Below are 24,125 nucleotides of genomic sequence, written 5' to 3' on the forward strand. Positions count from 1 at the left end.
TTTTCTAGAATTATTTTTGATCTTATACGAAATTCTTCCTGTTGTTCTTCAGGTAAATTTTGAGTTGTTTCTTCTATACTCGAAATAAAATCAAGGTTTGGAACGGTTTTTGGTGTATCTGAAAAATTTAAACCTTTAGAAAGAACGAGTTTTTCGGTTTCAGTTAATGATTTATTAGATAAATGTATAATTGTTTTGTCCAGAAATTGTTTATTTTTTATACTAAAAATGTCTTTTTTGATTTTTTCGTTGAGTAATTTATCTAGTTTATGGTTATGAATTTGTTTTTGAATAATAAATTTTCTTTCATTTTTGAGCCAAAATACCCAAACAAACGTTTGTAAAAATATAAGTACACATTATTAATTTTATATTACGCGTTATTGTTGGATTTTAGTGAGCCCTACCACGGAATTTTTGTGCCATTCAAGAAAGTGATTATGGGATGGCGACCATAAATATGTGCATTGTCCCAAATAAAAATGATGTACGCGTATTTTGGTACTATTTGAAAATCCAGATATTAAAAGCATGTGATGGCATCCTTGTATGGTTGCGCGATGATTACAGAATAAATATGTATCAATTATATGAATAATGTATTGGGCGGCGCCCATTTTTTATATACTTTATTTGGACAAATACATTGGCCTATGCACTAAATAAAGGCCAATAGAGATGTGGATTCTATTTTTTAAACTAGGTAGGTAGTTTGTTTAGATCAGCTGCTGTTGTCACTAAAAGCGCATACAGATTTTGGTATTGAATTATACAGAGTGTTTCAAAGATGGAGTGAGCAAATTGTGGAAAATAGTTCACATTTACATGGATTTACAACAATTATCATAAATCTGTCCGACCAGTTTCACGGAGAAATGTAAAAAATTTTAAATAAGTTTCTCTGCTTGATGGATGGATCGAAGAGGACCGCATCGGGCCATCATCCTTATTTTTCGTTCAGGAGTACATTTTGTTTACGTTGCACTCTGTACCTTGGCAACCAAGCAATTACAATCCAGTGCTTATTTAAAAAAAAAGCTTTCTTTCATAATTTGTGAAGCTGAATGTGTCCTATTCATTCATAGTAAACTCTGATACATTTTTTATTTTTTAAATACTGAGTGTCTGGTAAGTCGATGAATTTTTTGCCGGAAGTTATAGCTGTTCATGCTACTAATCTATGTAAAATTGATTTCTCGGAAGAATTATATTTCCTCAGTTTCGATTATTAAAATAGACTGTGATATTCACACTTTTTTACGATTTATTAAGTGTCTGATATACTAGATTTTGAGAATTTCTAGGCTTAGAAAGAAATATTTGTTTAGAAAAACATTCATTTTTAGACTCACGTACAAAGTTGGTAAATATCAGGTGTTGACGAGGTATGAATTAATTTCAGCGTTTTCCGATTCATGAGTTTGTTATAAACTGCTAAAATTATAGTTCTACATTTTAAGAGAGCGTGTAGAGAGAGGCCTTCAAGTCATTCCTTTCATTAAGTAAAATTTTATTGGACAGTTTCAAATATTCTCCAGAATATTAATAATTAATTTTAATTAATAATAATTTTGCTCTGTTAGTTAAAACTATATAATAAATACTCAATTAGTGGAACGGTCATCTTTGCAATTAATTTCTCGACTTATCAAACACCCTATTTAAAACATTGAAACATTTTATTGTAGCATATAATAGCAATATAGTTTCCCCCCATTCCGACTTTCGGTTAATATTTCCATTGAATAATATCGTGAAATTCCTCTGTGACTGTTCTCTTCCTACCCGAATCACAAACAGTCTTTCAATATTTTTTCAAGAATTTTATTAGGAATATCAGATCCCCAAAAAATGGACGCTATGAATAGATAAATATTTAATTTGATCATGAAGCTATTGATTTTTTATGGTTATAAACCTTCTCTATTATATCTAACACTTTATTAAAGATTTGAGGTATTAATAAAATTATAGCTGGAAGAGGAATGTATCTATACTATATCCAATGAATGAGTTGGAATTAAGTTACATTGATGGAAGCATTATAATACGTAAAGTTCTAAAGACTTTTGACGAAAGAGTTTTAAGTTTTCTTACGTTAAGATGCCTTTTTCAGGATGTACATTTTCGGACAGGGCTTTTTATTCAATGAGTTTTGGCTCTCGACAAAACTTACAGATTTCACCTTAATAATCAGGTCTTGAGCGCAAAGTAGAATTTTATGTCAATGGCATTTGTAAATGATGTTTTTTACCTTGATTGCATACACCGTACATATTACAATTATGCTGACTTAAATGTAATAGTAAACCGATTTGACAATTAATTCTAAATCAATTTTCGAATACTTGATAATCGGAATTGACGCGTATTAGTAACTGTTTAATTACATTATCCTAATTGCAACAACTAACTAATTAGTAAATTCACTTCATTGCCATCAATAGGTATATTTAATGCGATTTGATATTTAGAAAAAAACGTACATTCGACTTCTAAATAGTCAGTCGTACTAATGTTAGTTATGTTATAAGAAAGTTAGTAAATTAGCTTAAAAAAAATAACTATAAATTTATAGAGCACTATACTTGTTAAGTAATTTTAAAACCATATTGTGATTGTATTGGATACTTTAGACCAAACAAATACCTGCATGTATTTCGACTAAACAATTGTTTACTATCCCGTGATTAAATATTTTTTATTTCAATATAATATATTCTGTGCTATTTCTATACTGTAAAGATTAGTCTTGCGTGGTAAATAGGGAATTGAGAGACATGATCAGATTTAGTCGTCACACAGCATTCGTGTCTGTATTTTTGTGATTTTAGTTTTGTTTTCAGATAATAAAGTGAAAAATAAGGAATATTAGTTTAAAATCTAGTAAAAACGTTATTTTTATAAATAATAGGCTGTATATTAAATAATGAATTTGGAATACAATTTTTATATGTATACAGCATATCTCGGAGGTTGATGTGAATGTCCCTGGTATCAGTAAGAGGTCTTAATGATCGTACTTTTCATATAACGTTATTTTCAGCTTTTACACTAAAGGGTAATTACCAAATGAAAACTCGTTATTTAGATTTAGATAGTGAAATAACTAAATTGAATATTTTTATTACGCCGCACACAATTTATATGGAAATCGATAAATCGGATAGATAACAGATACTTAGGATTAGACACTCCCTCAATTGTACCATCTTCCTAAAGAAAAACTAATCCAAACCCTGGGATATTCTCACCATCAAACGTATTACAAAATAATAATTAATTCTAGTACCAAATGTTTTTCTATCTGTTTAGAGTAATTTGGTATCAAAGAACTGAGAAAATTGTCATAATGCCCCTAAAACAACTTAAAAAACGTTTCAGTTCTTTCGTACTATTTCCTAATAAATGTGCTATAAATAATATTTCAGTTGTTTTGTAGTATTAGCCTAATCAAGTAATATAGAAGCATAGCATGCTTTCGTTATCAGTATTATGAGAAAAGACTTACAATGCCGTTTATCTATGAATGTAATTTGAAAATACAGAGGGCTATAAAATGTTAACATTACCATCATATCATGTTCCATCAGTTGTAATATAATAAAATACTCCAATTCCATCGAAACTTACGATGTGAGTTTGAACGTATGGGACAGTGTTTTTTTACGTAGTACCGAACCATTCAGCCAGGTAATGCATCGACATTCAACTGCACAAAGTGTATATTATTTCCATTAACGTAACAATGTCTAGAAGGGAAATTTGCGATTTTGCTTTGATAAATCAATATCGCATATTTGTACTTGAAGGCATTTTAAATTCGTTCAGCTAATGGCGGAAAATTTTAATCAAGGAATACACACAATGCGTGTAAAAACACTACATTTCTTCAACTTTATGCTTTCTTTCATGTAAAGAATTGTCGGTATTGGTAACAAGCAGTTCTAACTGTGGTTTAGTTTTGGAGCAAACATGTTTATAACAAAAACAAAACAAATTTCTTAGCCAACGTTTATTAGGCTTATCGTGAAAATAACATCTCACTTTCTGGGGGCATTTTGTTGCCTGTTTTGGTCTCTTCCACCAGGGAAGTTCCTCTGAGGTGGAGTCCTAATCCTCCTGTCTTCCTTACTTCTATTACGAACTACTTTACTGTGAATCGCACAAGATACACAGTAGTGAAGTTTGGCGTAGAGTTTAGGGAGCACGTATTCTGTAACAAAAAAAAAAAGGATTATAGTTTCCAACAGCAAAAGTATCCTGGAAAATACACTAATTTTTATAACGTTTAGCGCAAAATAACTATTTAGAGAGTTAATTCAAATTGTTTATAAAAACGAACTTCTAAAGATAGATGTAGGCAATAGTGAACATACCCGGTACAATTCATTTACTTTTAAGACATAACAAAGCAATAAAACAAAATGTGATTTCTGTGAGTGAGTTAATATTTAAATTATTTCTTGGATCAATAAAAGGGCCAATATATATTCGAGATAAGGACGAGAAAAAATTACAGAGAAACTTGTAATTTTATAGGAATCTCGGCGATTGTTCACTCGCACTGTAAAAATAAAATGTACACCATAAACTTGAATGCCCATGGAAAAAATAGCTGCGTGTAGAAATTCCAGATCTTTGGTTAGGGTAAATAATGGGGATACATTCCCAAAGGGGCTTAGAACAAAATGCATACTATGAATGCATCCCACATTCCCTTAAGGTTGACGCTTAAATCACAGATTGAAATGAGCTTAAATTGCAACTTTTACTTACGTGTGTAGACTGAAGCCTCCGTGATATCCCTTACAGCCGCTGCTTCGACGATGTTCCTGATGACAAACTTCTTAATAGCTTTGTCTTTTGGCACACATCTAGCGCAGTTGGTGCATCGAACAGGTTTAACGTGACCCCTGCCGTGTTTAGCACGTCCACCGTTTCTACGTTTGCAAGTCTGAAACGAACAATTTAGCATTTACTATCGGTAGATAATCGGAAAAACTTGATGAAAGAACTGAAAAGCATGCCACACGACTCCATTTTGAGGTTAAGTTACGAGCAAGCGTTTTTCGAGTAAACTTGAATGCAAACGATTCTTGATATAATTGAATAGCCAGAACAATGTGAGGATTGAATTATCATAGAAAAAGCATATAAGTAAATTACTTGAAGGGAAAAAGTCTCAAAAACTTACCATGTTGTTCTCTTATCCAAAACTGTCAACGCGAAAAGAACTGGCCGGTCAAGGAAGTAGTGGAGCTTGCGCGAACTAGTGGAAGAAATGCTGTCATTTGAGAAATTTTTACCTTGTTCGGTTGGCATTATGCGAAATTTCAGGTTTATTAAAGGCGCCTATTTTAAATGTGCGCATTTAAAAATATGCATGTAGCAAACGAAGACATTCAAGCGTAAAATTATTTTGTTCTTAAACATTCATTTTTTCGTTGGCTGGTTTCTAAATTTCGAAACAACCGTATCATTTCTTGCTTCGGCTTGTTGCTTTCGCATAAGCAAGTAAATAAATCGATTTTTTACAACTAACTTGAACGATTTGCTGTTATATGAATTGTGTGAAAGCGATTTTGTCTCCATATAAATAGGACCACCAACAAATCAGGGGCTAGTTGTTTCAAAAAATTTGCGAAAGGTTGAGTATTCCAATATGAGATATGTAAGTACATTATTTTTGTTTAAGAGGTTTTAAATTGTGTAAGTTATAATAATTTAACTATTTTAGATGTTGCTGGTTTTATATGCCCTTGCATGCTTAAGTGCTTGGGCAGCTGGGTATCCCACGGGAAAATCTGAACAAGAGCCAGTAGCTTCAAATAGACAACAGAGACAAGTAGCAGGCGATCGCAATGATGTGGTCGATTTTGGGGCTCATACGGGAGAAAATGGCTCTTTTGGATGGTACGCAGACTTTCCCGTTTATGCGAATGCCGACTGAAGGAGCAACTACGTAAAGTTCTGTAGAATCATCGTGTTTTGGAAATTTGAACTGAAGATTTGCAATTAGCTTTCCCATATTTGTAGAACTGTGTTATGTGCTGATAAGGCGTTTAAGGATAACTATCTTTAAGTATTCGTTGCATGTGTTACTTTTATTGACTATTAATGCGGACTCAGGACTCTGGACTATGACTAACAACCAACCTGATCTGTACTTTGACTGTTACCTTATATGTTTAGGAGTGATTTTTTAATTAGCCTTACTCGAAATCATCTGACCAAAGAACTTAGATTAGTTTTCAACATTCTGTAATCTTTTCCTCACTAACATTTTATTATTTCTCAATAACATTTACCTACTTTCTATACATACATATTTCTTAGGGTTCGACGGCTATACTAACAAACATTTTACGTTCAAATTAAATGTATTCTTTCTTTTGATTGTGTATTATTAAATACTTGTACGTTTGAAGTTCTACTATAGATACAATTATTCCCATTCTTCCCATTTGGTCAATAATTGGAAAATTAATTTTCTTCGTAAAATCGATAAAGGTAATGCAATCACAAAACGTAAGTTAATTTGCTAAAAACAGCAAACTAAACAGTTCCGTTGATTAGAAGGCACCCCATCAATAACTACGTGCCAATCTACGGCAATAATCACAAATATACGTAAGCGTTTGAACTACTGTGCCGCTTAAAGCTCTACTTGACAATAAAAAATTAATTTAACTAGTCTTAACTATTTAATCATCAGCTCTTGCAGCTTCCATCGCCTCCCTTAAGTTCTTTTCGAATATCTTTTTAGCATCTGAGAATCCATGCTTTGTTTTGCCAAATGAATTTGGTCCAGATGAAGTTGGTGTGTTTCTATATAGAAAAAGAAAAATAAAATATACTGCATAATATAGTACAAGATACGAATATCCTTTAACGGACATGCTTCGAACAAAATCTAAACGTTTTTGTACGAGAAATATTTCAACAATTCTTTTTTTTTCAGATGGCTGATATACAACCCCGGTTGCTTATTGAGGTAAGTGCAAATACATGCATGCTTTTCTAGTTCGCTTTTGCTTCAATACTTACCTCCCAATATTTCGCATTCTCATTTTGGCTTCTGGGGGCATTTCTTCAGGTTCGTCATCGCTGTCTTGACTAAACGCAGCAGCTACACTGAGTTTTGGTTTATTAGCCGGAGCAGGCTTGCTGGAATTGAGTTTCATTTGAATGCTCATATTTTTCAGTCGGTTCTTTGCTGCAAGGCCTATATTTTGTGGTTTATCTTTGGATGAAACTGTGCGTTCCCCTAAAGGTGATCTTGACCTGGATCTTTCGCTGCTCCCTAATAAACACTGACAAAATTTAAATACCTATTAGATGAGAACAACAAATAGGCATGCATAAAGATTGCTGATCGAAATCATATACCTAAGAAGTGGGTTTAAAAATAACCCCTACACTTCAAAGAATTACCATTAGAACTGCTACTACTGCTGCTGCTGTCCTCGTTATACCTACGGCTGCTCATGCTGAGATAAGTTTATTGAGAGTTAGAGAATTTTAAATGTTTTAAAATCTAATTTTGATCAAGGATAATTAATAAACACAAATATTTGACAGAATAAACTGCTGACTTGAGCTTGACTTGTCACATGATGGGTAGTGCTTATCCGTCCGCGCGTCAGGTTACTTGGCGGGATTTAAAAGTCCGAAAGGGTGTGGCTCGCATCTTAAAAACATAGTATAAGCAATTAAATATAAGAATCATCCTCTCGTACTCTTTGGTATATTATCAGGAATTGTTATCGAACAAAATTACCTTCATTAAATAGTGTGGTTTCAATTTAAATTTTCAAGACGGTTTTTCTTATCCTTACGGATAAGCAACGGTATTACGGATTTCTCAGTAATCCTTACGGATAAGCAAAAGGCTATACGCTATACGAATGCCGGAGCTGACAAATTATTTGAGAGGACTACATGTTTTAAAAGATAACTCCCGAAAATTCGTATTACAAACAGGTTTTTTTAGTTGACTTATCAACTGGGTGGCTTCTCAAAGATTTTTTATTCCACCAGCCACCGGGCAAACAAAAAAAAATCGAACCCTCACCTCCAACTATAATAAATAATTAATAAAACTGTAGAAAAAAGTTCGAAAACTGCAAGTAAAACACGAACATCGTTTCGTAAACTTTGTATATAAGTAAATCTATTTTATATTCAAAGTTCCGCATCAAGAGAACTTGAAAATATTCACGCAACTTTAACAATGGGTCTTCTATATGAATGGGAGGCAGCGGACCAATAGAATCAAGAAGTTTCCCAAAGAATGTTTTGCTACGCGGAATATGTGAGTAAACATTCTTGAAATTTTTTACAGATGCGAAGAATACGCCGGCAAAACTCTTGCATTTTAATAAGATAATGTCACGTTTCTATTACAAATATTTGAACTGCATTTTTTAAATTTTATCTAAAATATGAACTAAAACTGAAAAAGAAATCACGTTAAAAGGAGCGTTTTCGTTTTTACGACAAAACTGTATTTAATTTTGGGATATATTTTAAGCTCCTTTTATACATTGCACATGATGTGGACATTCAAACTCGAACTCAATGGACCACGGCGTACAAGTCCGGAAAAACAATATTTTAGTACCGTTTTATTTTTAATTTAATAGTAGGACAATTGCCATGTGTTCCTTAGGTTCTAACGTTCCAAAGTGATTAAACGAAAACTTATTGTAACTTAAATAATTATTTTGCAGCCGCTTTGTATTAAGTTGGAATGCAATTTCAATAATTTTCCTTCAACATTTAACTTTTGTTACTCAGCTATTCGGACTTAATATGCTTGCATTGCAATAGAATTAGTAAGTTTAAGGGATAAAAACAAACAGTCAAAAGAGTTAACTGCTCATAGAAACAAGGTATGACTGTGCTGGTTGCATATAACATTAGACCTTTTGCGTCTCGTCGGGATTTTTAAAGCAGTTTTCGCTACATGGACACTTAAATTGTTCAAAATTCATCATTCTCCCATCAAAAAGTCAATGCGAACAATGTATTGTAGTGTTGTTTATAATATTCGGAAAACCGGTCGCTCAAATTTTAGTTAAGTAAACACAAGCAAATGGGCACTCCGAGTAAATAATGTGAATAACGCATAAACATTTTTTTTAAATCGAAAACTCCAGCAGTGGTTTGTTGGGTTGATAGGTAAATTTCAGTGTTTGGAAAAATGTGCTTAGAGTGTGGTGCGAGGATGTTTTTCAATCTTCTTGGTTGCAGTAGATGGTGAGTTTCTCGAAAATAAACTTGGAAAATGACCCCACGGCGTTTACAATTTGTCTTTTAACATTGGCCAGTCATTACTTAAGTTATTTCGGAAGCTAAAATTGTACCTTTTCTTCAATGCGTTTTTCATATACAGGGTGTCCCAGAATATATGGGCATGCTCTCGGATTTATACAGGGGACGTTAAAAAACACAAGTTCCTATAGAAAAAATTCTAGAGGGACCCCCTACGGAGATACCGGCCTCTAAAGGAGCCACCTGAGAATCGATTTTTTTAAATAACTTTTATAATACTTCTTGCAATGTAACAGTACATATCATTGCTCTTAAAAAGGACCCATGAGAAATTTTTTTGTATTTCGGTTAGCCAGGGATGAACTAGGTGGAGCACAGTAATAGTTATTTTTTTACCCTGTACACTGAAGTCACGAAAATGATGTATTTAGGTAGCTTTAACATTAAACTAAAAAAAATAACAGTCTTGATTTATATCGATAAACAGAACGGTTTTACGCGGAACGATTTCCAGACCTAAGAGTACCGGATAGAAAAACTTTCGAAAGAGTGGATCGTCGTTTAATAGAGACGGATAATAAAAAAATGTCTGCACTTGCATTATCCTACTTTTTGAGTAGCTGAAATAATACCTTGCGTAAATAATTTTAGGAACGTTTGCTAAAACCAAAAGTAATTGTGGAAACCAAGTGAATCGCCATGCGGTTGCTGATTGTCGGTTGTGCAGTAAATCCGTAATAATTTTGATTTTAGTTTTATTGCTAAAAATATTTATTTTTAAATTAAAATTATAATTTAGGTGTGAGTATCTACTTCCATTTTTTATAGTATTTCATCTATTTCTTCGACTAAGTAAACTTAATAAAATGAAGGCACATTTATAAATTTTACGTTTCTTTATTGTTGAGACCGGCGGTTACTCTTTTTTCTAGAATTTATGGATTTAATTTGAAATTGAGTTGTTTCTTAGTAGTTTCTTAGTTAGTAGACGTTTGACAAACATATTTTGATATTATGTAGCTGTGATAATTCGGAATTTTCATGTACTGTGTTACTAGTACAAAGTCAATTTTATATACCTACATAAGGAAAAAGTTAATTGTTTGTATATGATGCCATTATGTTGCAGGAATGTACACATTTTATATTTACTTTCGTTTATATACCGGGGGGATCACGGTTGATGGCAACTATTTCGTATATCAATAACGGGCAATTTATTCATTAATTTTGAAATTATTTCAATTTTGTTCAACAGTAAGTCGTTGTCGCTTATACCAAAGGGTAGCATTAACCTTTTATTTCCAATCGGACGCACTGTATAAATTACCGTTTTTGGATTCACGATAGCTTTGTCAATGTTTTTGTCTAATATTTTTCTATATTCAGCTCCAAACTAGATTTCAGATCTAGATAAATAGAATCTTATTTAAAATAGCAAAGTTAAACCGACAAAGCTGCGCCACAGATAATATTTTATATCGCAAAAATTTAAGATTTTTTTTGCGGACAGATTGAATCATTCCAAATGAAGCAAATCTTTACAACTAATTGCATTGGGAGAATAAGACAAGCATATTCTAAACTAGATTTATTTACAAGCATTTGTTCAAATAAAATATAATTTTCTTCTTTATGGCATCGATCCTCAAAAGTGTCTGCGGATTTTCCGGTTAATTCTTGTGCATTTGCACAGTGAGCGTGAGGAAAATGTCTTAAAATACCCGAAAAATTCACAGGGCAGAGGCCCAAAAAACTATAAATGACTGAAATTTTTTTCTGTTTGTCGGCTTTACTAGTTCAGACAGTCAGGCCATGTTCTGTAGCAGTGGCACGGATCCACTTATAAAAACTGGCCACGTTTGTATAAACCCCAGGACGATATTTTTTCGCGCATCCCTCGCCCCAAGACACCAATCCGACAAGCTCATACTTTCCATGAATTTCGCAAACCAGCGGGCTTCCAGAGTCTCCTCCACATGCATCTATTCCTCCTAAAAAATTATTCATTTTTCAAGCATCATTATTTGTGGTCACTAGTAGCTCACCTTTTAGGTGACCGGCACAAAGCATACTATCTAAAATCGGTTGATATCGGCCTCCATAAATGGAACGTTTTCTGCACGTTTCCAACGATAATATTGGAACAGCAGCCGATCGTAAAACGTTCGATGGTCGATCAGGTCTTTGCGGATCTTGGGATCCCCATCCGGATACTTCACACCAAGTTCCGGCTTGTGGTGAATCGTGCGGTAAACACACTGGTTTCATTTGTTCATTAAATTTAAAACCTGCAAGATGAGTAGAGTTTAAGTAAATTCTGACAATATCTAAAGTACAATAAAGATTGATATTCAATATCAAAATATTGATTATATAATTGTTGGGGCGTGTTGGGGCGAAAAATTTTTCAGAGTGAACTGTAAGAAAATATAAAATTGAAAAATTTGGAAATTTTTATTTTTAAGGAAAAATTGGAAATAGTTTTGAATGAAATTTGAGCGGAATTCATTGCAAAAATAGGCAACACAACGTTATATTGTTCAAAGCTTTTCAAATCAACGTCAATCTTCCTGATGGAAAAATTGGTTAATCGGTAAATTGGAAAACTGTCTTTGCTCCTATGAACTTGATTGTATCAGAGATTAGTAGATCTGATTTTATTAAAACAACCAAATTTTATTAAAATTTGCAGTTTTCAATTGTAATCATCTTGTTATCAATCAAAGTTATTTTAAGACCCCACAGAATATGAAAAAGTTTCCGAAAAGTAAGAGTATAAACTAACGCTGGAAAGTTATATTTGCGCTATACCTACCATAGTATTTTTAAAAACATTTTCATTTTTTTCATTCTTGTAAAGAAAATGACCAGCTGAAATTTTACTCATTTAATAAATACTATAAACTTAACATTATTAATATTCGGCAGGAGTTTAATATATTAAATGCTTTTGTTAGATATTTCAGACAACATGTAACAAACACATAGTTTTTTTCTCATTATTCTATATTGTGCAGATATATTATTTAAACATTCAATCACTCCTGTTACTTTTTATTTTAATCAAATATGTAATATACCCGATTTGGTTTGTGTAATTTCTCTAAAAAAATATTAGGCATTATTTTTTAAATGCATTTTACTTTAAAAACGAATTCAATATGTAGATATAGTTCTAGTCGAAAGCTTCATAGTCCTAAAGGGCAAAACCCCAAAACATCTTTAAAAAATCAACTTCAGAACCAAAAGTAAAACTATTAATTAAATCCATTTTTTTTTAAATATTTATTAACTTTTGTGTGTAACGAAACAACATGTACCTGGTCTTTCTAGTATCAGAACAGCAATATCATGGCTGTAAGGACCCAATTTCTTGTAATCTGGATGCAAGTATCCAGCTTCTATTTTAACATATTGCTTATGAGGATCAGCTTCGTAGTGATTATTGAATCCGCCTACTGCTACCATGTTTTCTGTATAGCAATGTGCTGCTGTAAGAAGGATCTGCCTAGATATTACTACAGCCCCACATCGATGTTTTCCATGAAGTTGCAAAGCAACCTGTAATGAATCTACTTTATTATTCCGGGAGAAACCGGAGAACCGTCGACTATAAATACAAACAGAGTTTAATTCAAATTTAAAACAAAACCAAATTACGTTGCATATAATAAAAAGTTAACTAGTTTTTCACCATGTTGTTTTTAAAAACACATTTGCTCTTATGATTTTTTCAAACCACCAACCAATACAATTGAGTAATGCAATTTTTTGTCATAAATACAAACCTGCCACGGTACCGCTCCACGGGGAGTTTCTTCACCACCGATCACTTTTGGTTCCCTGTTAGGTCGCCAATGAGTCATTCTTCGTCCACACGAATGCAAAGGCGCAGGAAATTTCGGATATCCGTTTTTACCCAGATGGAGGGCCAAACACGGAACCGAATAATACTGATTCAGCACAATACTGATAATTAACACTATAATTTGCATTGTGGTTGTTCTTGTGGCGAATTGGTTCTTTATTACAAGCAACGGGTTCGAATTTATGATTTCTAGGTATTGTTGTTGTTATTGGGTCTTTATTTTCAGCAATTAGGTGCCGATACTAAAAATATCTTTCTGGGGCACTTACTTTTATAAGAGAATATCTTCCCACTATGTGGACTTTGTACAGGGTGAGCTCGGTTAAATACTAGTACCTACATTTCGAATAAATTTCGTATTTCTTCATATAACAACAGTGATTTTTGCGTTTAATTGGGAAAATACTCTCAACGTTACTTTTACTAACTTTTATTAGACAAAATAACATTGTCGGTAGTTCAGTCAATGTTTATTTCTTTCGATTTTCTGCACTTACTAAGTGATTGTCGGTCATCACTAACTTGTAAATGCAGTTTTATCCGCAAAAAGCATTTGCTTGCCAAGTAAATGCACCTGCGAATTATTTACTTAGAAAGCTTCTTTCTCTCTTATCTGCATCTCTGACCAATTCGTTTTTAGGTAAAAAACGTTAAATTTGGTTGAAAATTTGAGCTTTAAAGCTAAAAGAGTTTAAAAAGGCTCAAAAGAGAACTTTCGTCCCAGATAGTTTAGTGAGCAGTTTCGTGTAAGGTAGCGACATTTTCTATTAATTAAAGTAATCTAGATTCAGAAATTTTCTACTAAATTAGAGTATTTTCCGCGTAATGTTTGCTCTAAATCATATTATGCCTTTTTTCCCTTTTTTAGAATAAAGGGCAACAGAGGAGTAAATTGAGTTTAAACAATAAAATGGACAACAATTTTGCAACTAACACAAATGCAAATGAAAAAATAACTATTATAGTTTGCATATTGATATTGATGTTTTTGTGTCATCTTGAATTCATTAACATGTCGTTACACTTCCCGCAGTTGTTTTTAATTATCTTTGGTATATTTAGATAAGAAATTACCTTGGCCCGGACGCATTCGGTGCATCTTTGTCTTCACTTTCTATGACCCCGTTTTCCTGATTTTATTTCGATTTTTTTAACAAGGTGGACAAATATGTGTTTAAGTACATTGCAATCTGAGTTTTAATGCAAACAGGTAGAAAAGTTTTCGTCAATCCTATGTTGTTGGTTAACTAAAAAAAAAAAAAACTAGTGTGTTTGTCTTAAGTGAGTCTTAAGCGCCTTTTCAAGTAATATCAATGTTCTATGGTGAATATCTGTATGTTTTATCAAAATAATAATTAACGTCATTATTGAACTTAAAATGCTGAATCAAAATTGAAATAAGACATGCAAAGCTCTCCAATATTTCTATGACTTTTAATATCGAGTATAAGTTCATAAAGAGTTACGAGTTTGTTCTTGTAAAATTGATATTACGATTTATACAATTTAACATGATTCACGTACCTATCAGCATTCAAAACAAGCATTGTTCTTTAATAAGGCTTCTTATTTTCAACTAATTTGATCACTTTTGAACTATCGCACTCCAACTCCAAGTACTACTTCTGAAGTAGGCCTGGGTAACACATGTTAAATTATAACATAAATGATAACATTTGTTAAAGCTGCACAAGGCCCGAGACTGGAATTTTCACATCTAAAAAAAGTTTATCAACATTTTTTCTGGGTAACGTTTTACTACGTTTTTCAAACAACTGACAAAAAGTAATCTAGATTTTCCCAGTAACAGACAGTCCACAACAAGTCTAAAGAAAGTCAACGAGTTTTCTTGTAAAATCGATCTGTTAAATTTTGTTGCATAAAAGATGCAGTTTGCCAGTATTTTGCAGTAAAGCGTTAGGAAAAACGCGGTATAAAAAGGCTAAAAGTGAAGAAACCTAGTTTTCAAGAGTGTTCCAAATAAAGTATTATAAACATAAAAATATTTTTGGAAAAACATTCAGAAACAATTATTACGGTTTTGTCCATAATTTGAAGCTGTAAAAAGTTTTCCAATTTTTTTTGCAAAGCGGTCAAAGAGGCAGGTGCTCCAATAAAATTTATCATATAATTTTTTACAGAAAATACCTGAATATTACCAATATTTTAAGTAAAACTAAAAAATAATGCGATTTTTGTAGAAACAATTGCTTAATAGAAACTTTGTTGAAACTGGAATGAGCTGAAAATTTAAAGGAACTTTAGAAATGTTCAGAGCGATGAGGGCGGCGAATTTTCCCAATAATTTTTTGTAAACCTTTGCTCTGGTCGTTTTTTTCAAGATAATCCTAATTACTGCCGGTCAAAAATTAAATAAAAATATTTGGTTTTTGTGCCAAATTCCAAAATGAAATGGGTTTTCTAAAGTTCAATGCAAACCGGTGAATGAGGCGAACTTTCTAGCAAAATTAATTTTGTAATTTTTAGCTGAAAACACCCCATTGTTGTCAAATAAAAGAAAATTATCAGAAAAGAATGCTTTCTTGCGTTTTCGGTTAAAAACTTTCAGTTGTGTGACCGGTTTTGGAGAAAACCTTAAAGGTTTTCCGGAAAAAACAGGGGGAATTTATTTTCGTTTTTGCCCCGAATTCGACGCTGAAAAAAGTTTTATTATTTTTTCAGCGTCAGTTTTATCATTTTTTTTATTATTTTGTGTTACAAAAGGCAAAAAAGTAATCAACGAATCTGAGTTATTGCTACTTGGGTTCGCGTACCAAGCCATTTGCGTAGCACTGCGCTAACTTCTAAAAATTCTCTGAGTTACCCAGGGCTGTTCTGAAGTTGTTAGTAGCTCGTGTGGGCGAAACACTATTATGAATATCAATTGAGCAGCGCTACTGAAGTCCATAAACTGTACGGGTTTGATTCAATGCCTCCGAAAGTCTACCGTAGTAAGCAAAGTATTATTTATTTTTCTCGATCTAAATTTACTCCATGGCTTTCTAAAAATAACATTAAGGGCTTTAGTCAAGCTCTAACCTGGGCTTTACAGCTTTTCCTTGCCCAAGAGAATATTCAATAACTTTCTAGTAAACCATGCTGCCAAAAATCAGTCTAGCAATTTAAACATTTAAATCAGGTTTACTTGATATTATTGGTAGGAACATATTTTGAAAGTTACCTAGTTTTTTCAATTCTTTCTGTGATAAGGATTTGGCCATCTGTAGTCATGTGACTCTTCGCTGGAATAATAGGGATATGAATATGAATTATGAAATATTAAAAGGCACACTTTGAATAATTTATTTAATTATCAAGTAAATACATTATATTTATACAGAAAAATTGATTAATTGATTATACATCGTATATAATAGACTAAATAAGTAGTTTATGTATACACCTGTATCGTATAGGACCTTTACTTGTTAAACAATATTTTCAGTTAGAGAACGGGGGGAATTCTGTCTTAAGATAAGTTCTAAATAAGATATAATAATAATAGTAATAATAATATACAAACAAAACACAGCGTTTAAAATGTTTACAGTATTTACATTTAAAAAGGGACTAGGTATAAACTCTACTATTCTACAGTATAAAATCCTTTTAAAACCTCGTTTTACCTAATTACCACAATCAAATCGGGTTAAACCATATTTAATTACAACTAAAACGACAGAGTTACCGTTCCAACTGCATGTAGGTATGGGTGGTGTTAATTATTATATAACGATTAAGAAATACGTACAGCACGTTATGTTCCTTGTAAAAAGCATTCTGCCATTATGCGCTTAGGAAACGTGCCGAGCTTTCAATTTTGCTTAAAATATTTTTACCACAAAATCTTTGCTGTAAGTTAACTTTGCCATTTCAGAAATTGTAATGACAAAATGCCACACATTATGAATACAGATATTCAATTAATTGGGCTTGTGGTGAAAAAAGTTAGAGGATCTCTTTAATTTACAGTTTTGCGCTTTGAATCTGCAGTAGAGCTTCATTTTCCCAGCACAAAATCTCGAATGCAAAAACATGCCCAACCCTAAATATTTCGTTGTTTGGAATAGAAAATGTATACTGTTAAAAACTCCTGTGTATAGAGGATACATATGCGCTTCTACCAACTAAACGCCACCGATACTTACATATTAACTTAGAAAAAACATCCATTATTGCTCGCTAAACTTTAGAATGACTAGTTTCGTTTCTCCTTAGTGGTGCTCTTCAGGCACCGGAGCGATGAGTCGTTGCATGCTCAGATACTCATTGCCTGATCTCGGTCTGAGAGTGCAAGATGGTGGAGGAGGTTCCACGCTTGAGCTGTGGGACGAGAGTGACAAAGTTTCGAAGTAGTCCGACATATCGGAGGTGCCACTACTGGTACTCCCATTTGGGCAAACCTGCAAATAAGGGAGAAATGAGTAAAAATGGTTTTCCGCGGCATCTTCTAGATATAGGAAGCATGGTTTCAGGTTTTTTTCTGTTGACTATCGCGTGTTTGGAACTTGAGTTCATTGGAAGATTAATAGGAAATTTCAGTTCATAGCTATGCAATTTTACTTGCTGAGTTCGTGCACAATTGGTGTCTTCTGGAACTTTTTATTATGAAAAGCTTTTCCGGGTAAGATCCATATTGATTCTTTGATGGATCCAAGTTTAATATTTGGGTGCGTTTATTCTGCAGAGCATATTTGAAGATCACATACCGAACAAGGGCTCATCACTTTTTGGGAACTTTTCGGATTGAGGGCCATCAGTCACCATTTTCGGTTTCATCAGACATGTTAAACTTCTGAAGAGATGAAGCAAAAATCTAAAAATTTAGAGAGCCCTCGAAGTTCAAACATTCCATATCCGAGAAACGCTTCAAAATATTTCATGAATTGTGGCGAACGTCTGTTTTTTACTTTTCTGAAGAAATCTAACAGGTAATTTTGTACTAGACAAATATTTTTTTTCCATTCTTATATAGCATAAAGTTCATTGCATCATTAATAGAGGTTCTGAGCTTTCATAATAAATAAATAATTCGTTTGACTGAGTAAACTTTAGACCGATCTTGAAACCAGTGTAAAAAGAGCGCCCTCAATTGATGGAAAACTACAGACCAATCAGCTTGTTAAAGGGGGATGTTCCAAACTTTTTGGGGGATGAGTAAAAGAGTCCCGTAAGCACATAATCAAAAGGGCACAGAGATTCTTTGGCTCAAATTAATACTATTAAGAAAGAGAGTTATTACCGGCACTTCGGCTTCAGCACTGGCAGACTTTCCCTCTGTAGCTGCCTTGTTGAACTGAAAGCTGAGGTCTCGCAAGGGATCGGAACTTTTCGACCTTCGAGGTAGTGTAACATTTGCAGACATTTGCGGACGACGAGGTAGTTCAAATACTCCCGAATCATTGGAGCTGGACGAATCGCGATTTGATTTACATGGAACGCTCGATGATCGTCGAACTGCAAAGAGATAGAAAGTCAATACAAATGGAAATTAAACTAGTCAGTTTGTGTTCGGATCGATTATACTTACCTAATTGAGCAGCCTGAGCGGTTTGTCCAACGCATTTGCAAGGTGAAGCAACATCTGGCTCCGGTTCCGGTTCGACTCTGCTGGTACTCGAGTCCGCACTATTTGATCGTTTTCGCCTCACACTATCAATGTCATCAGCATTATCCATTATCTGCTTCCTTTGATATACATCGCCTGCATGCAGCATTGCTGATCCAGAGGCGGGCTTACTAGAACGGTCCAGAACTGGGCCTAAGTTGGGGTTGCTGTTGGACAGCACCTTGCTTAATCTTTGTTTCACAGCTGGAGACATCGGAATATACCTAGAATTCAGTTCAAATTAACGTTGCAAGAACCAAGCCTTTAGCGCTAGTTGTTCATACCCAGGATGGGCTTGATTGATATTCTTGTTGGGTTCCATGAGTAAATAATCACTTTGAGCGTGTCCGCATTTGGCGCAGAGAGCTCGGGCTTTTTCAGAAATTTCTTTGCCGTTTTCGTACAGCTGAAGAGTTTGAGCAAATTCCATGTTTTCGTAGTTGCACGACGGTGCTTGTGCAGTCGTTGTTTGATTCTTATTAGCTGAGGCGTTGGAAGGGTTTGCAACTGGTGTTAAATTGGCATAGTTCGTTGTGCCTGGATTTGGATGGCATCTAATGGATAAAACGATACAACAATTCATATAGTTTGCATTTACAATTTTAAAGTATGTTTTGCAATTATATTTTTCCTTCGTGAGAAAACTTCTAAAGAAATTCAAAATTTGCTATACTTGGTGAACCTTCTTGATGGCTCAATCAGCAACAGAAGTTGCACATTTCCTTCTATTTGTCACTTACCGGTAAGTCTTTTTGCTATAATCTACAGTGGCATAGACGGCATGAATGGAGTCCTCTGGCGCTGACCAACAGCTCATAAGGCGCTGACACACACACGGCCTTTCCGGTTCAGGTTGTCGAATTCTCAAAATGCAACCGCACGGTTTCTGCACCGTTTCAAATCCTATACATTCTTTGAGCTTTCGCGGCGTATCGTAATGTTCATTTTGGCTCGATTCCTGAAAGGAAACTCATTATAGAACTCAAATCGATTAGTCTTTTAATGTGATTTTAGCAATTTAATTCGACTGCTCTGAATATTAATCTACTTGAACGATTTAGCTGCAGAAAAATCTCGTGAAACCGTATTTTATACAGCCATCCTTATAATGATTTTTATTGCTTTGGAGTATTTTCTGTATTTGAAATAATTTAAATTTAACCGAAAACTTGAGACACAAAGTCATATTATTTTAAAACAACTGTATAAAAAAGTGTATTTTTTTTAGTTTTTGAGACGTAAACTTCTGTAAAGTTCTGATTCTTTTCAATAATTCATATGTTGCCCTCAATTGTGATAGTTTGAGATAATTTGCATATGGCATGAAAACTAACGCATTTTTTCTCAACTAAGTATGCATTTTTTAGAACTTTTAAATGTTAATTTCAGGTTAAAGTAATTCGCTGTAATTCGTAAGTAATCGATTTCCGATTAATGCAAAATTAGGAAACAAACTTGAATCGGCAAGAGAAAATAATATACACTTGAGATTTAGTAGGTAAGAACATTTTCTCAATAAAACTATTTGGTTCAATGAAGGGTTAAAAACAATGGTATCCTATTTTAATTATGAATTATAGTCAAAATTTATGTTATAAAACATATTTTTATGCAAAATAAGGGTTTTTCATCTACAGCCAAGTCAGGTTACTATAAATTATCTCACCTTGAATACAGACAAGTAATAAATTGTAAGTAAACGCCATTCGCTTAAATCTTTTCTTAAGTCTTCGCTATTTTCGTTAGCTAGGAATATAGATAATCTTCAATATTTATATTATTTTCTTTTAAATCAAATTCCCTACTATCCCTCGGTTTTGTATTATAATACAGGGTGGTTTTTTAGTGTGGGAGAGTCTATTATTTCCGTTGGTGTTGACCTTTCGAAAAATAGTTTTATATAAAAGTTGTTGCCGCACAAAGTGCGCACATTTTAGAAATATTTTATATGATACAGAGTGTCTCAGAAAAGCGGGGCAAGATCAAAGTATGTTTTCTTAAATAGAACTACCCATTTTTCATTAGCTCATGGAATGCAGCTTGAAACACTGCATATGCACCGTAAATTGTTCTTTTCTTATTTGCGCCGTTGGCAGATTATCGCCATTTAGTGAAATTCTGCTTAAAAACATTGTGTTAACAATGTGGGCTTCAATCTAAAACTTTTTAACTCACTATAACTTTTGTTTCTCAAATGAAAGTACCTGTATATTAATACGCCATTAGATAGACAATTTACAAAGTTACAAATTTGCATTTACACTGTAAGCTGTGAAATCAACCTTTTTTGAAAATTTAAAAATGTCAAAAAGTTGTTATATTTAGTAAGGTGGCTATGCAATTCATTAAATAAGTGTCAACATTTGATGATACATGTGCAGCGTTTCAAGCTGCATTCCATGAGCTATTGAAAAATGGGTAGTTCTATTTAAAAAAATACACTTTGATCTTGCCACGCTTTTCTGAGACACTCTGTACCATATATTCGCTCCTCACTGTTTGTAATATTTCGTGTTTCCTGACTCTAGTAGTCATCCTTTATATTTTTAGATTTTTTAGATTTTAATCGTTTCATAATATCAGCATAAACGTGTGATTTCACTTAAAATTTATTCAATTGAAAGACACCATTGTAGTAAAACAATATCTAAAACCTCCTCTTACTCAATTTTGGACTCCAGCTGGTGTTGAAACACCCTGTATATTTCTTGATGATATAACTTAAATAATGGACACGTTGACCTATGAAATGTGAGTGCAAAGCTTTCGTTTTTAATTTTCAATTTGAGACGCTAACAACTATTGGCGACGCCAGTAAACCATGAGTGAATAAATTTAAAATACATGTTTTTGCTGGGGTTTATCGATACACCTTTGTGGATCTCTTACAGTAGATGTTTGCAGCATTTATACGCGCTACCAATGTATAGTTAATATAAACAAATAACAGAGCTATTGATCGTCAATTCGTACTTTAAACTTTGAGTAAAGAAGCGAAAATATGTCACATTGAGAATAATAAAACAAATAAAAAGCGGAAAACTTACCACCGGAAATGGCATTTTAGGAACATCGTAGTTGTCGTAGGAGATGGGCGGAGGTGCAGCAGGTTTCTTTGGCGAGGGAGAAGTGGAGCCTGGTTTGGGTGGGCGTTGAGGTGGGCGCGTAACAGCTTGGCTCCACCCCGAACTGTCGCTTGAGCTGCTGATGGAATGCCTGTCGCATGTATGCTCCCAACATGGTGTTCCTAGGGTAGGCCCCATTGTAACTGTTGCTGTAGATGATCTGGACATCGCACCTAATAATTGCAAACGATCGTAGTTTCATTTCATCACATATTCAATATCAAATCTTTCCAGGCCTTCACTAGAAATAAGGATAATTCCTTCAGTCTTACCTAGTTTGCTTATGCAGCTCATACAACGCTCGATGGACGGTTGGTTCCAACCATCATTCGAAATACTGTCACCACAGCCATAGTTGCTTTCTAAATCAGTATAAGGTGAATCCGCTCTTGATGTGAGGGAAACCTCGCTATCTCTCAATTCCATTGCAATGCCTCCTGCTTGCCGCATATGGGGCCTTCTGGCCGGACTATCCATCACTGGAATAGAATTTTGTAGTCTCCAACTTTCGCCCACTAACACTATTCTTACCCGACATGTTTCGCGACACTGGTCGTTTCCTGGACGAGTGCAAATTTCCTGTAGAGGCTGCTTGTAGAGCGGCCATAATTTCGTCGCCTTGATCGGCAATCAGTATATATAATCCCTCTCCTTTCAGGCATCTCGATCCTCCTTCAAAACAGAACCGGCCGTCCACTACTCCGTATCTTCGCAAGTCTGCAATTTGCCATTGACCAGCTACTCGAGGCGGCACTCCCGTTGTCAGGCAAAAGCTTCGCTCTTGAACGTGCAATCGGGCTGGACCTGGAGGAAGCCTGCAAAGGGTGAGTCGATTTTTATTCGAAATCCTGTTTTCTACAACGCTAAAAATTGATAATTATGCGGAATTTGTTCAAAAGTCTGATGGTGTGCGGAAAAGAACAATATAACGTCAATAGAAGCAACTGTTTAATAGCTGTGGTATTAACAAACAGCGTTTATATAACGATACGAGATAATCGACAAATATATCCATTATTAAGCGGGTTTTAAGCGGTTTTCATCTTTTATCAATGAGATTTGCCCTATTAAAAACGGAGACACATATGGAAATTGAGGATAATATTGATTTTGAAATACTACATATATGAAAGTTGAAATCAATATACTTGCTCTTAAACACCCCCAAATTCTATACGATTTTCATCGGAAATCAGTCAGTAATTTAACGAGCTGAAACGTAGAAAAGCGAAACCCTCCTGAACCGAAATAAAAATTTAATTATGGACCTAAATATGCCAATTTCGACATGTTTTCCGCCGTTTTCGAGCGGTTTTGCTCTTCATCGATGTAGGTTCCATTCTGCAGACACACCAAACATGCACCTTGAGGAGCACCGTAAGTCGAAATATTTCCATTGAGCCCAAAAATCATACATGTAACAAGTGGATTTTTTTGCGATAGTATCACAAGGTAGCTGTTTTTAGTTTTCAGACACACAAATTATTATGAATTTGCTGAGAATAAGATATGATAAACCATTTTGAGCCGAAATAGCGGAAAACTATTGTACATTTCAAGCCGGTTTTGAGTTTGATTTTGAACGGTTTCGAGTTTAACGCGTTATTGAGCCCCATTTATTTGCTAAAACTTAAGCACCTCAGATAAATTTTGCAATGTTCGGCATGGTTCTAATTGGACCGAAAACTTATGTTTTTGAATTTCAAAACCAACAAGTTTAAAAAAGATAAATCAAATAGCTCAAAAAGGTTTTTCAATTTTTTAATTACCTGTTCTATTTACACGGTGGACTCAAAAAATCAACGGTGATAACTTTTCTGCTCTCGGTCCGACACGGTATACAGCTCATATTCAAGTTAAAACTTTATAGACAATATGCGATATACAGGGCTGCACAAAAAATATCCAAACGAGACTTTACAGGCTCCGAAAGTTGTGATTCTAGAAGATTATCAACTAAGTGAAGTTTACTTTCAAATATTTTGTTCATTCATACAATCCGGAATATTGAATAACAATTCAATGTTTTCGCAAATCCACCGTGAAGTGACAAAATATTACTGCAAGACCAAAAAGTTGATATTTTACGACCACTGTAAATAAATAAGATGAGCGAAAAATTCAAAAACGCTTTTCGAATTATGAGGTCTTCTCTCTTAATGTTTGTGATGATGAAATACAAAAAATCGTTTTTCTTTTGTACAACTGAGAGTACAAATAATTGCACTAAATATAGCTTAAA

General features: G+C 33.9%; 5 protein-coding genes and 1 long non-coding RNA gene across 9 annotated transcripts in view; 2 read left to right on the forward strand and 4 right to left on the reverse strand.

The window, feature by feature from the left end:
* Nucleotides 1-2,350, forward strand: part of LOC109546544 — a 12,094-nt gene extending 9,744 nt beyond the window's left edge. The window contains exon 8 of the mRNA XM_048663547.1: nucleotides 398-2,350. Within this exon, the coding sequence (XP_048519504.1) occupies nucleotides 398-458 (61 nt within the window). The 3' untranslated portion in view covers nucleotides 459-2,350. The remainder of the gene's footprint in view (nucleotides 1-397) is intronic.
* Nucleotides 2,351-4,000: 1,650 nt separating this feature from the next.
* LOC109546546 (40S ribosomal protein S26) lies at nucleotides 4,001-5,299 on the reverse strand. The gene is made up of 3 exons (XM_019917537.2): nucleotides 5,198-5,299; nucleotides 4,780-4,957; nucleotides 4,001-4,216 (listed from the first exon to the last, which is right to left on the reverse strand). Exons 1-3 carry the CDS (start codon nucleotides 5,198-5,200, stop codon nucleotides 4,044-4,046), a joined length of 354 nt encoding a protein of 117 aa, XP_019773096.1. The 5' UTR covers nucleotides 5,201-5,299; the 3' UTR covers nucleotides 4,001-4,043.
* Nucleotides 5,300-5,324: 25 nt separating this feature from the next.
* On the forward strand, nucleotides 5,325-6,396 carry LOC109546547. The gene is made up of 2 exons (XR_002172789.2): nucleotides 5,325-5,674; nucleotides 5,741-6,396. It is a non-coding gene; the product is annotated as an uncharacterized LOC109546547 (long non-coding RNA).
* LOC109546545 (PEST proteolytic signal-containing nuclear protein) lies at nucleotides 6,271-7,635 on the reverse strand. Of its 2 annotated transcripts, none has more exons than XM_019917535.2 (3): nucleotides 7,438-7,635; nucleotides 7,051-7,306; nucleotides 6,271-6,831 (listed from the first exon to the last, which is right to left on the reverse strand). In XM_019917535.2, exons 1-3 carry the CDS (start codon nucleotides 7,490-7,492, stop codon nucleotides 6,708-6,710), a joined length of 435 nt encoding a protein of 144 aa, XP_019773094.1. In that variant the 5' UTR covers nucleotides 7,493-7,635; the 3' UTR covers nucleotides 6,271-6,707. The 2 variants fall into 2 exon arrangements, with proteins under 2 accessions (XP_019773094.1, XP_019773095.1); XM_019917536.2 differs by having other exon boundaries at nucleotides 7,051-7,316; nucleotides 7,438-7,616.
* Nucleotides 7,636-10,857: 3,222 nt separating this feature from the next.
* On the reverse strand, nucleotides 10,858-13,549 carry LOC109546515 (serine protease 27). Of its 2 annotated transcripts, none has more exons than XM_019917495.2 (4): nucleotides 13,071-13,549; nucleotides 12,603-12,843; nucleotides 11,328-11,570; nucleotides 10,858-11,264 (listed from the first exon to the last, which is right to left on the reverse strand). In XM_019917495.2, exons 1-4 carry the CDS (start codon nucleotides 13,275-13,277, stop codon nucleotides 11,080-11,082), a joined length of 876 nt encoding a protein of 291 aa, XP_019773054.1. In that variant the 5' UTR covers nucleotides 13,278-13,549; the 3' UTR covers nucleotides 10,858-11,079. The 2 variants fall into 2 exon arrangements, with proteins under 2 accessions (XP_019773054.1, XP_019773053.1); XM_019917494.2 differs by having other exon boundaries at nucleotides 10,858-11,273; nucleotides 13,071-13,545.
* Nucleotides 13,550-16,442: 2,893 nt separating this feature from the next.
* The window catches only part of LOC109546531, a 414,797-nt gene continuing 407,114 nt past the window's right edge, over nucleotides 16,443-24,125 (reverse strand). For both annotated transcript variants that reach the window (XM_048664191.1, XM_019917522.2), the window contains exons 4-11: nucleotides 22,415-22,698; nucleotides 22,156-22,362; nucleotides 21,806-22,056; nucleotides 19,499-19,716; nucleotides 19,043-19,312; nucleotides 18,681-18,982; nucleotides 18,393-18,607; nucleotides 16,443-17,553 (exon numbers count right to left, since the gene is read on the reverse strand). In XM_048664191.1, the coding sequence (XP_048520148.1) occupies nucleotides 17,365-17,553; nucleotides 18,393-18,607; nucleotides 18,681-18,982; nucleotides 19,043-19,312; nucleotides 19,499-19,716; nucleotides 21,806-22,056; nucleotides 22,156-22,362; nucleotides 22,415-22,698 (1,936 nt within the window). In that variant the 3' untranslated portion in view covers nucleotides 16,443-17,364. The remainder of the gene's footprint in view (nucleotides 17,554-18,392; nucleotides 18,608-18,680; nucleotides 18,983-19,042; nucleotides 19,313-19,498; nucleotides 19,717-21,805; nucleotides 22,057-22,155; nucleotides 22,363-22,414; nucleotides 22,699-24,125) is intronic.

This window comes from Dendroctonus ponderosae, unplaced genomic scaffold, assembly GCF_020466585.1.
Source record: "Dendroctonus ponderosae isolate FM_Combo_2020 unplaced genomic scaffold, Dpon_F_20191213v2 Dpon_F_20191213_2, whole genome shotgun sequence".
Lineage (NCBI taxonomy): Eukaryota > Metazoa > Arthropoda > Insecta > Coleoptera > Curculionidae > Dendroctonus > Dendroctonus ponderosae.

Excerpts from the sequence above, each read along its gene's own strand:
- LOC109546545 (XM_019917535.2), bottom strand. The coding sequence starts at position 7,492 with ATGAGCAGCCGTAGGTATAACGAGGACAGCAGCAGCAGTAGTAGCAGT. Across the intron at positions 7,307-7,437 it reads CAGTAGTAGCAGTTCTAATG|GGAGCAGCGAAAGATCCAGG; the intron begins GTAATTCTTTGA and ends AGTGTTTATTAG. Across the intron at positions 6,832-7,050 it reads AGAATGCGAAATATTGGGAG|AAACACACCAACTTCATCTG; the intron begins GTAAGTATTGAA and ends TTTTCTATATAG.
- LOC109546515 (XM_019917494.2), bottom strand. The coding sequence starts at position 13,277 with ATGCAAATTATAGTGTTAATTATCAGTATTGTGCTGAATCAGTATTAT. Across the intron at positions 12,844-13,070 it reads GTGGAGCGGTACCGTGGCAG|GTTGCTTTGCAACTTCATGG; the intron begins GTTTGTATTTAT and ends GATTCATTACAG. Across the intron at positions 11,274-11,327 it reads TTGTGCCGGTCACCTAAAAG|GAGGAATAGATGCATGTGGA; the intron begins GTGAGCTACTAG and ends ATAATTTTTTAG.
- LOC109546546 (XM_019917537.2), bottom strand. Across the intron at positions 4,217-4,779 it reads GGAGGCTTCAGTCTACACAC|AATACGTGCTCCCTAAACTC; the intron begins GTAAGTAAAAGT and ends TTTTTGTTACAG.